The sequence below is a fragment of the Carcharodon carcharias genome, chromosome 5 (genome assembly GCF_017639515.1).
Source record: "Carcharodon carcharias isolate sCarCar2 chromosome 5, sCarCar2.pri, whole genome shotgun sequence".
NCBI classification, from domain to species: Eukaryota; Metazoa; Chordata; class Chondrichthyes; order Lamniformes; family Lamnidae; genus Carcharodon; species Carcharodon carcharias.
In genome coordinates, this window is record NC_054471.1 from 26,415,756 (window position 1) to 26,427,818 (window position 12,063).

The 12,063-nt window shown below is 44.3% G+C and overlaps 1 protein-coding gene across 1 annotated transcript; it reads left to right on the forward strand.

Annotated features, from left to right (window-relative positions):
* The first annotated feature begins 223 nt into the window (after positions 1-223).
* On the forward strand, positions 224-10,994 carry LOC121278042 (histone H3.3A). The gene is made up of 4 exons (XM_041188064.1): positions 224-380; positions 6,759-6,914; positions 8,910-9,063; positions 10,839-10,994. The coding sequence occupies exons 2-4, from the start codon at positions 6,787-6,789 to the stop codon at positions 10,965-10,967; spliced, it is 411 nt and encodes a 136-aa protein (XP_041043998.1). The 5' UTR covers positions 224-380; positions 6,759-6,786; the 3' UTR covers positions 10,968-10,994.
* Positions 10,995-12,063: the final 1,069 nt, after the last annotated feature.

A 12,063-nucleotide genomic window follows, 5' to 3' on the forward strand; every position in this document is an offset into this window, starting at 1 on the left:
TTTATTTTTTGTCTTCATTTGCCATACAATGGAGGAGGGGGTGTGGATCCATCAATTGACACTGGCTGTTTGGTGCGGGGACAGACAGTAAAAGGTTTAAATTCCTCTCCAATTTCTATCACTTCGTCCTTCTACAGTCAGCATTGTGAGCTGTGCATTGCTTCCATTGCAGTGGGGGGGGGGGGGGGTGTATTTCTGAGAGACAGGCCTGGGCGCGGGCGCTCATGGGAAGGCCTCAGTCAGCCATATTCTTCAATTGTGTTTTGCGGCGAAAGGGGGAATATAAAATTATATAGAGGGGGGAAAAAAAACATTTGGCAAAAGAGGCTCGCGCTGGGCAAAAGAAACCAGGCAGAGAGGAAGGGAAAAATAAAGAGCAGGTAAGTGGCAGCACGTTGCATGAAGTGGCAACTTGTGAAAAATGTTGTACAAAGTATTCCCCTCTCTTTCCCCATTTTGCATTGACTTTGTATCCAGCTCTTTGTGAAGGCTGGAGCTGCTGTAACAAACTTTAAGGTATCCATTTTGTGGCAGCAACATTGTAGCAAATTCGCGCGAGCGCCCGGGTCAACGTTCCATTTCTGTCCCGCTCGCTTTTTGCTAGTTTTGTCTCCCTCTCTCTCTCTGTGCGTCCCTGTCTCTTGAATTTGGTTTTATCTATCCATTTTTTTGTGTGTTTTGCTGAACGGGCTTAATCTCGTCGAATAAGCCATATTAGATTTGGGATTTTTATTTCCGGAAAAAAAAACGCTTTGTTTTTACCTCGTGTTTGATAACAAATTCATTTTTCTTTTGCAAAAGTTTTGCCCTTCTTACCCCTCCCCCCCAGAACGAAGCAAAACGGGACATGCTTTATTTGTTTATTTATTTATAAATGTTGTTTCAGTCCCTTCGCCCCCCAGCTGTTGCAGTGCTTCACCATCTTTGTTCTGGCTGATCTTTCCTCCTGTATCGCCCATTTTAAAAGTAGGTTTGATTTTGAATCTCCAGCTCCCTCACTCCAGCCAGGTGGGATGATGATGATGATGGGGTTGGGTTGGGGGGGGGCGGGGGAGATTTTTTATTTTGTAAAGTGAGGAAAGGTTCAATTTGGAATTGTTTCACATTTTATATATAAAAAAAAAGAAACTTGACAGGAAATCCCCGAGGTCGCCAATGAGATTCTGAGCTGCCTGAAGACTGGGCGCTGGAGCAAGGTCTTTGCTTCCTGCTTTCAGGAGCTCCACTCCATGTGCACCAGGGTGAAAAGTTTCCCTTCTCCTTTTTGTTTTTTTTTTGTGTGGGTGGCTTTGGTCCTGTTCTTCAAAAGTCATGTTTGCACACCTAATGGAGAAGATGGGAAAGATCGATTTGACACCACATCGACAGCTGAGCCTGGTTTCCTATCATTATTAGTCACCAGCACAAGTGGCTCCTATTTACAAACAGTAGGAAGTGAAAACCCTCCTGAACGAGAAAAAAAATTGCTTTTGCCGAAGTTTCAAAAACCAAATAGGGGTTTTTAACGATTGACAACGCTTTATAGCTGCTTATGTCCCAAGTTTTTGGAATTTTCACCCCAGATTTCTTCACCACTCCTTCCTGTGATGCTCCTTAAAACTGATGAGGATTTTTAGTCACCTTGAGCCTATCTCCTCCTGTGGCTGGATGCAGGTTTTTGTCTGACCAGGTTCCTCTTAAGCGTCTTGGGATGTTTTATTATATTAAAGGGGCTGTAAAAATGTAAGTTGTTGCCTGTTCCCCCCCCCCCCCCCCCCCCCACTGTGGAGAATGCAGACTCGTTTATTAAAAGCAAAATATTGTGGATTCTGGAAATCTGAAATAAAAACAGAAAATGCTGGAAAACTCAGCAGCTCTGGCAGCATCTGAGGAGAGAGAAACAAGTGTTCTGATGAAGAGTTATATTGGACTCAAAACATTAACTCTGTTTCCCTCTGTACAGATGCTGCCAGATCTGAGTTTTTCCAGCATTTTCTGTTTAATGCAGTGTGTTTGTTTTCCCCGTTGCCTCACTTTTCACGCTATACTATAAACTTCTTTTGTTTCTTTTAACTGTTCTATGCAGAATGGTTGTGTGGGTTTGGGGGGGATTTTACATGTTAAGATGTTAGTCAGGCTCTGCTATCAGTCAATTTGGGCTGCTTCAGCATTTGAAGTGATGTGAATTGAGCTGAATGCTGCACAGGAAACAGCCTGATCTCTGAACTAATGACCAGAGGCAGATCATTGAAATGATGAAAGATAGGCTGACAACACTGTCCTGAGCAACATGCTGGGGCTTATCGTTCATCTTCCTTTTGTCAGCATTCAACTCCAGTCACAGGAGGAGTTCCTCTTTGATATGCATCGACCAACTTGATGCCATCCTTGGGTCTAAATGTTGGCTTGATCAGGAGGGTAGCTAATCTCTTGCCTCTCCTCTGGCATTCCGTTCTTGTGTCTGGATTTGATGGGGCCTGGAGACGAGTGGTTTTGGCAGAACCCAAACTGAGCATTGATGAATAGTTTGGTAAACATCACTTGATGGCATTACAAGTATTATTATCATCACTGATTGGGTAGTAGTTATTCATATGCTAGCATGGATGCTGGTGGTAGGCTATTTGACTGTAGAGGGCATCATGCTCAGTAGGGGGGGCCTAGTTTTATTTGGCTGCCGCCTAAAGTCCACACAACCAGCAGGAGGCACTGGACAGCTGTCATTCTAGCAGCACTCTGCACTTGTACAGGATCTCTCCTGGGATCTCCCTTGCCTGGTTTGGTTTATGTTGTATCACTTGATGCATTTTCCTATTGAGCCATGAAGGGAGAAGCCTGTATGACTTCTTCAGAACTAAAGGGAAGTATATTTCACCACTTTTACTTCTCTTCAGTTCTGAAGAAGCGTCATACAGGCTCAAAAAGTTAACTCTGTCTTTCCACAGATGTTGTCAGACCTGCTGAGTTTTTCCAGCACTTTTTGTTTTTGTTATTGAGGATTATCAGATCAGCCATGATCTCATTGAATGGTGGAAGAGACTCGATGGGCTGAATGGCCTACTTCTGTTCCTACGTCTTATGGGATGTGGGTGCCCCTGACAAGATCAGCACTTGTTGCCAATCGCCATCAAAATAATTTTTCTGATTCTACATTTCCTAGCCCCACAATGCTTGTCACAGTTAGCACTTAAATTTCACTCTATTTCCGACAGGTCCACTCCTGTACTCAGCCGCAGCTTGACCTTTTGAGCTGTGGTGGAACTGAGATCAAGAACAGGTATATGGATTGGGGATTGTGAGTGCTTTACCTCAGCACTTGGGGCAGGTTGTTCACTCAGTCCTATTCCTCACATCTCTCTCCGTTGCTCCCAACGTAGGAAACCTACTCCAAGTGCGTATCCAACCCACACCCTCTTTGCTTTCCCCTCCCCTTGCAAGCAAAAGCCTTTCCTTCCTCGTCAGTGACCATCTCCAGTAAAGTGTTCTGATGGTGTAAGGGTCAGTTTAGATTCTTCATTATGCTTAAGGCATCACCCTGCTCCCGTGCAGTATTGAGAGTTTGCTGAACTGTCCCTTGCCTGGTTTGGTTTATGTTGTACCACTAGATTCGTTTACCCATCGAGATGTTAAACCAAAACTTCTCTACCTGTGAACGCAAGATCCACTATTACAGTGAAGCAGTGACCTATAGGAGCAGGTAGCCAGTTTAATGGATTGGATAGATGGGTATGAAATGAAATTTAATACAGAGATTTATTTTTTTCTTTATTTTTTCATGGAAGATATGCTGGCATTGGAGGCAGTTCAGAGAAGGGTCACTAGGTTGATCCCGGGCATGGAGGGATTTTCTTATGAGGAGAAATTTGAGGTGGATGGGCCGGTACTCATTGGAGTTTAGAAGAATGAGAGGCAACCTCATTGAAATATATAAGATTCTTGGGGTGCTTGACAGGGTAGATGCTGGGAGGTTGTTTCCCCTTCTGGGAGAGTCTAGGACCAGAGGGGCGTAATCTCAGTAAGAGGTCACCCATTTAAGACAGAGATGAGGAGGAATTTCTTCTGAGGGTAGCCAATCTGTGGAATTCTTTACCGCAGAGGGCTGTAGAAACTGGGTCGTTCAGTATATTCAAGGCTGAGATAGACAGATTTTTAATCAGTAAGGGAATCGAAGTTTATGGGGAAAGGGCAGGAAAGTGGAGTTGAGGATTATCAGGTAAAGGCAAAATACTATAGATGCAGGAAATCTGAAACAAAAACAGTGCTGGAAAAACTCAGCAGTCTGACAGCATCTGTGGAGAGAAAGACCGAGTTAATGTTTCAAGTCTGTATGACTTCTTCAGAACTAAAGGGAAGTATATTTCACCACTTTTACTTCTCTTTAGTTCTGAAGAAGAGTCATACGGGCTCAAAAAGTTAACTCTGTCTTTCTTTCCACAGATGCTGTCAGACCTGTTGAGTTTTTCCAGCAATTCTGTTATTGTTGTTGAGGATTATCAGATCAGCCATAATCTCATTGAATGGTGGAGCAGACTCGATGGGCCGAGTGGCCCATTTCTGCTCCTACGTCTTATGGGATGTGGGTGTCCCTGATAAGACCAGCATTTGTTGCCAATCCCCGATCGCCCTTGAGCTGAATAGCTTGCTAGGCTATTTCCAGAAGGTAGTTAAGAGTCAACGACATTGCTGTGGGTCTGGTGGTCTGGTGTCACATATAGGCCAGATAAGGATGGCAGATTTCCTTCCCTAAAGGCATTAGTGATTGTCATAAAAACCCATCTGGTTCAATGGTAGTTTTATGGTCTCTATTGCTGAGATTTGCTTTATATTCCAGACTTTATTAATTGAATTCAAATTCCACCAGCTGCCATGGTGGGGTTTGAACCACTGTCCCCCGAGTGTTATTCTAGGGCTCTGGATTAACCCATCTCTTCATCTGAGACACTTTGGAACAGAGATTAATGAGAGATTGTAAACATGTGGCAAATTGGAAGGCACAGATAACTTTGGACCAACGGAGTTTGATATGTTGGTTTCTGGTTTGGCAATGTTTTAAAAAAAATTTTATCATATTTTTCAAATCCTTCTATGGTCTTGGCCCTCTCTCTCTATCTGTAATCTTCAGCTCCAGAACCTTCCAAGATCTCTTACTCATCCCCCATTTACATCGTTCTGTTGGCAGCCGTACCTATACGTGCCTAGGCCTGAAAATCTCGAATACCCTCCTGAAACCTCTGTACCTCAACCTCCTCCTTTTAAGATGGCCTTTAAAGCCTAGCTCTGCTCCCACTGCCCTAGTATCTCCTTGTGTGCCTCTGTACCCAATTTTGTTTGGTAGTGCTCCTGTGAAACGTCTTGGGATGTTTTACTATGTTAAAGGCACGATATAAATGCAGGTGGTTGTTGCTGCTGGAAGTTTTCACCTAAATTACAGCCTCCAGGTCACAGTGGAATGCAATTATTTTATGTGAATACTCTTGCCTGATGTGTGTGGATCTGTGTTTTTGTTTTTGCTCATTGGTGCTTGAGTTTCAGTCATGATCATTGTTTACATTCAATGTTGCAGTTGTATTCTGTGCCTCTTGGCAGCCTGCCCTGAATTCAGCTGCACATGCTTCTGACGCTGCTGCTGCTGCTGATGGTTCGGTTGCCTGGCAGGAATGGGAAAGCATTGGTGTTGACAGTGTGACCCCATTCTGCCCATCCTGTGTGTGCTAGCTCTTCAGTAGAGCCATCATTAGCTAAACTCGGCTCCTCTGTTATTTCCCCATAAGCCCTGTAAATTTTTTCCCCCTTCTAAATGTTTATCCTACAGTTCATATTGTCTGTAATATGTTGAGCTGAATAAGCCCCAGATGGATGTAAGGAGCTTTACTGAAGGACAATTTTGTCGCCAGGGTTTAATCTGGTGTCATCACCAAGATGAATTACAGGGCAGCAATGTTCTTGAAGGGAATTCTGATGACTGATCATATAATTGTGAGGTCAAGGCTCATTTAGCTTATGCACTGTCATCTGAATTCCAAGAAGGGTTTAATACCTTTTTAGTTTCTTTAGTGAGATCTTGCTGTTCATGTGAATTTTCCCAGAATGAAGCTCCAATACTTGCTGTAGAAGTTTTCCTTCCCAATGTGGCAGCAATGTTGAGCGACAGAAATCAAGTTTAAAGATGTCTCTTTGGTGACTTTGCTCAGTGAGTTTTTGCAGGGAGTTCCTGCACCATGGCTTCAAGTCCTGCTCTCTGCTACCCTGAGTTAGAGGAAAGACGTCATTGACCAGGGCTCCTGCCCACGAGCACTGTCCAGTGACTCTGGAGGTTTAGGGGGGATGTGAGGAAAATCTTTTTTTAACCAGAGGGTGGTGACGGTCTGGAATGCGCTGCCTGGGAGGGTGGTGGAGGTGGGTTGCCTCACATCCTTTAAAAAGTACCTGGATGAGCACTTGGCACATCATAACATTCAAGGCTGTGGGCCAAGTGCTGGTATATGGGATTAGGTAGGTAGGTCAGGTGTTTCTGACGTGTCGGTGCAGACTCAATGGGCCGAAGGGCCTCTTCTGCACTGTGTGATTCTGCGATTGTATCATACACCAGCATGATTCACTATCTCAAGCACTAATTTAAAATAAAAAAAAAAAATCCAGATACACTGAAGGATGATGACAGCTTTGAAAATTAAATTCCCATTGCATTTGAGATGGTCTTGGTGCCACCCTTGCAGTAGGCAAAGTTGGTTGCAGAGATATCCTGAAATGATTTTTTTTTTCTCCTGTTTGTATTTCAGGCCCTAGGACAATTCGGAAGGAAGGAAGATGGCTCGTACCAAGCAAACTGCCCGTAAATCCACCGGTGGCAAAGCACCAAGGAAGCAGCTGGCAACTAAAGCTGCCCGTAAGAGCGCACCGTCCACCGGCGGTGTGAAGAAGCCTCATCGTTACCGGTTGGTGGCTGATCTGTTAATTGGGGACTTGAAGCTTAGACCTGGGCTTGAGCAGATTGCTACTCAATTACCAGTTGGTTCATGCTGATTTCTCCACTCCACCCCATTTCCCTGCGCTCTGGTTGAGGTACAGCATCGGAGAGGCACATGACAGAGGGAGGGGGCAAATCAAACAGCATGACAGCCAATCCCAAACCTACCAATGGCTAGAAAGCGGTCAATTGATTGGCAGGGCTCACTGAATGCAGCTCGGAACTGGCCAGTGACCTGTCTGAGCTCGGGGCCACTGAAGTCAATCCTCAGTGTAATCCTGACTAACTCACTAATTCTCGGAGCTGTTGGGAGCAGGGACAAAATTTCTGTTTGGGCATTTTCCTAACTAGGCTATAGTCTCTGGGAATGAACTGCCCTGAAAGGGACAGGTTATGTCTTAGGCCCAACCATCTTCAACTCCTTCATCAATGACCTTCCATCCATCATAAGGTCAGTGGTAGGGATGTTTGCCGCACAGCTCCTCAGGTACTGAACCAGTCCTTGTCCATATGCAGCAAGACCTGGACGTTATCCAGGCTTGGGCTGACAAGTAACATTTATGTCACACTGGTACGAGGCAATGACCATCTCCAACAAGAGAAAACCTAACCATCTCCCCTTGACATTTAATGGCAATACCATCACTGAATCCCCCACTGTCAGCTTCCTGGGGGGGTTGCCATTGTCCAGAAACTGAACTGAACTAGCCACATAAATACTGTGGAAACAAGAGCAGGTCAGAGGCTGGGAGTTCTGCGGTGACTAACTCGCTGTCTGACTCCCCAAAACCTGCCCACCATCCACAAGGCACAAATCAGGAGCGTGATGGAGTAATTTCCATTTGCCTGGATGTGTGCAGCTCCAACAACACTCAAGGTTGACACCATCCAGGACAAAGCAGCCCGCTTGATTGGCACCACATCCACAAACGTTCACTCCCTCCACTGCTGATGCACAGTGACAGCAGTGTGTACCATCTACAAGGTGCACTGCAGTGACTCAGCAAGGTTCCTTCGGCAGCACCTTTCAAGCCTGTGACCTCCACCACCCAGAGGGACAAAGGCAGCAAATGCATGGGAACAACACCATGTGCAAGTTCTGCTCCAAGTCTGTCACCATCCTAACTTGGAAATATATCGCTGTTCCTTTACTGTTGCTGGGTCAAAATCCTGGAACTTGGTCGCTAACGGCACTGTGGATGTTCTTATGCCATATGGAATGCATTCGTTCAAGAAGGCAGCTCACCACCATGATCTCAAAGGTGGTTAGGGATGGGCAATATATGCTGGCCCAGCCAAGCGACCATGAATAAATAATTTTTTTAAAAAAAGTATTTAGGGATGACAAGTTTAAAGGAAAGGCTTTATGATCAGAAATGTTTCTCCATGTTTAAGACAAGCTGGAGATATTTGAGTTGGTGAGGAGAGAGGGTTATGCGTTTAAAGTGTAAATATTATGGTTGTATTTTGTGAGCTTGTTTTCTCTCTTCATTGTGGGTTCTGTGCCAATGAACAGGATCAAAGGACCATAGAAGCAGACCTTTGAAAGTGCTATCCAATTAATTACAATCCCTTCTCTTTCTTTTTCCAATAGTCCTACATGTTATTCCCCTTTAATTATTTATCCAATTCCCTATTGAAAGTTTAACTGAATCTGCTCCCAACATCAGACAGTGTATTTCATGTCACAACATGCTGTGTAAAAGACTGCCGTGTCTGATGAATGAAGCTCAAACTTTGGACATTGGTCACTTGTTAGGTATTTTCCCATGTGTGAACAAGGTGTCCCAGCCAATCCTTTATTCAACCTCGCAATCTCATTTTTTCAAAAGTAAATCAAAAATTGTGGGGTTTATGTTTGTGTTTAAATCATTAAAAATGTGCTTGAGCCATTCTGAATTACGATTGTGACTTCTGCATCTGGAACCTGCTGATTTAACCTGCGTAACTTTTTCTCTCCCAGCCCAGGTACCGTGGCCCTCCGTGAAATCAGACGCTACCAGAAATCCACTGAGCTTCTGATCCGCAAGCTTCCCTTCCAGCGCCTCGTCCGTGAAATTGCTCAGGACTTCAAGACAGACCTGCGCTTCCAAAGTGCTGCCATTGGCGCCTTGCAGGTGACTTACTTTCTCCAAATTTTCCTCATTTAGTTAACTTCTTGCTTGGGAGATTGGGTTGGGGGGTGGGGGTGGGGGGTGGATTGCGGGTAGAGGTTGTTGATCTGTAACCTTTGCCCCAATGCTGTTCTTCATTTAACTAGAAGGCATTGTATTCGGGCTTGATACTGTCCTCATCCACAGTATACAATAGGTGATGACCATGGCCAGTGGGTAGCATTCTCAACTTGGACTCAGAAGGCCCCAAGTGCAAGTCCCACTCCAGAGACTTTAGCATGTAAGTGCTCAGGCTCAGCACTCAGGTCAGATATTAAACCAAGGGCCCACCCCCCTTCACCATCTACTCACTCAAGTGGCTATAAAAGATCCCATGGCACTATTTGGAAGAAGAGTCAGGGAGTTCTCCCTAACGTCCTGGCCAATGTTAATGGGCAGAGTCCAGAACAAGAGAGAATAATGCTAGGAGGAGTTCATCGGTGACATTAATAGGAGAGCACTTCTTCAAATGAAGAGTAGTGGAAACTTTGAACCCTTTCCCAAAAAGCTTCTAAGGCTGGGGGCCAATTAGAAAGCTTCACAACTGAGATTGATGGATTATTTTTTTGTTAGGTGAGAGTATTAAGGAACTAAGACCATTTCGGACTGTGTTGAAGAGAAATTTCTTTACTCACATGGTTGTGAATTTTGGAATTCTCAGTCAGTTGTGGATGCTTGGTCATTGAGTGTATACAAGACTGGGATTGATAGATGTTTGGGCACTATGGGAACCAAGGGATGAGAAGATAGGGTGGGTAAGTGGAGTTGAAGTAGAATTCAGTCATGATCTCAGTAAATGGTGGAGCAGACTCGATGGGCCAAAAGGGCTACATCTCCCATTTAAAATGCTAAATGTTGCTGTGGTATGATCCCTGGTCCTATCCCAAATGGCTCTGAGCATAGTCATTGACTGTTCAGTGGATTGTGGGAGGTGAGAGAGAGAGAAAAAACATCTGTTGGGCTAGTGGTTTGCAGTAGAGAAGAGTATTTCCCCAGTGGTATTAAATCTGTTCACAGGTGCATAGCTGTATGAATGATCCTGCTGCATGTTTTGTAATCAACCGTACTCCTCCCTTTTGCACCCTTGAATGTAAATCACAGAACAAATAAATGCATCATAACGACAATTTAAAAGAAAAATCTTGCTAATTTCCGCTCACTGGAGGGGTCGATATGTTGCTGCAGCACTGTTCTGATGGTCCCAGTTGCTTACTCTTGAAAGGGAAGGACATAAGATGAGCTAGAAAGGGTGTCAGAGCTACTGAGGTGGTGCAGAACCACCAAATTTAGGTTCGATTTGAGGTTTTCCTATTAATGAAGCTCAAGTTGGATTCAAATAAGGTGTTTGTAGAATCTTGGAGCATAGCACTTCAGCCCATTGCGCTTCAGTTGACTCTTTGATATAGCTATCCAGTCAATCCCACTTCCTTACTTTTTCCTGATGGCCCCATCATATTTTTCTCCCAAGTATTTATCCAATTCTCTTTTGAATGTTACTACGGAATATTCTCCTCCACCCTTACAGAAGGACAGGATAGGCAAATGTGATTAGGACCATTTGGTGCTGTGAAGGATAAACACTGACACAGGCTGGTTGGATTTAATGAACTGACTCTCTGTTGTAGATTCCATGTATTTTAGGAGAGTTGAAATTTGGTTTGGATGGGGGTGGGGTAATCTTTGTATTGTACATCATTACTAGTTAACTTTTTATTTCCCCCCTACACCCCCCCCCATAGGAAGCAAGTGAAGCCTACCTGGTGGGACTGTTCGAAGACACCAATCTGTGCGCTATCCATGCCAAGCGTGTGACGATCATGCCAAAAGACATACAGCTAGCTCGTCGCATCCGTGGGGAGCGTGCTTAAACCTCCCGTTACTTTGGGGAGGGGGCGGGGGAGGGGGGGGGGTGGTGGGTGGTGTGGGGAAGCTAGCATTGAAATCTTCCCCTTTAATCCCAACTTTTCAACCTCCTAACCTCGTTCCTGCCCCCCCAAAAATAAGAAAAGAATAAGTTAAAATCAGTCTATTCTTCCTATCTGGTAGTAGTCAGTGGTTGTTTAACATTTTATTTCCTCAGGAGGTGGGGTGGGTGATACTGAGGTGGGGGTGGGAGAGAGCGGGATATGACGGGAAGGGAGAGTGTGTAGGAGACGTGCACGATGGGGGGGAGGGGTGGAGAGTGGGATATGTTGGAGAAGGAACGATTGTGGGTTATCCTGGGGGAAGGGTGGGGGGCATGTTAATCAATGAGGGTCCTGAGATTCTATCTATTTTGAACATGAAGGGGTACTGGGGAGCAAGTGGTAGAATGATCGCGAATAAACATCCGCTGGGTGTCCTCGTTTCTCTTGTGTGGATCTTCAGTGCAGAGGGAGAGTGAAATTAAAGAGCAGACAGATTTATGTATTTGATTTTTTTCTTTTTCTCGTTTTTCAACAACTCAGCTTTGAAAATATTTTAAAACAATTTTTGATTTCTGAACAATGCCAGCATTTGGGAGTTCTTTTTTATATAGTACAAACTTAAATTTCTTATCGGATCTGAAATATAAAATTTAATATTTTTCATAAAGTAGATCCCATTGTTTGCTTTACTTTTTATAAGAGATGTTTTTGGTGTATTTAGTAACTGTTTTTAAATATTTGTGTGTCCTCTTGTGCTGTTTCCAGTAAGGTTTTCCTATTAAAGTATTTGAAACATAATGCGTTGCGTTTGGGATTTATTTTTTAAAAAATCTATTATACAGTCCCCACTGCATATAGCGGGCATTTTCGTGCAGATGTGATTTACCCACAATGCACTGGCCGGTACAACATGGTGGTAGCGTTAGCTCATCAACATCTGCAGCTCCCTGAATAGATGACCTTAGACCTCGAGCACTGCAACGCCAACCTCGTGAAAGTGATTAGATAAATCAGCGAGCTGCTCATTTGTTTCGCAAGCCCATTGTCAATAGCTTCG

Bases quoted from the DNA above. Each gene is read 5' to 3' on its own strand.
- LOC121278042 (XM_041188064.1), top strand. From the start codon at position 6,787: ATGGCTCGTACCAAGCAAACTGCCCGTAAATCCACCGGTGGCAAAGCA. The intron at 6,915-8,909 runs GTTGGTGGCTGA...TTTCTCTCCCAG, and splicing joins AAGAAGCCTCATCGTTACCG to CCCAGGTACCGTGGCCCTCC. The intron at 9,064-10,838 runs GTGACTTACTTT...CCCCCCCCATAG, and splicing joins CTGCCATTGGCGCCTTGCAG to GAAGCAAGTGAAGCCTACCT.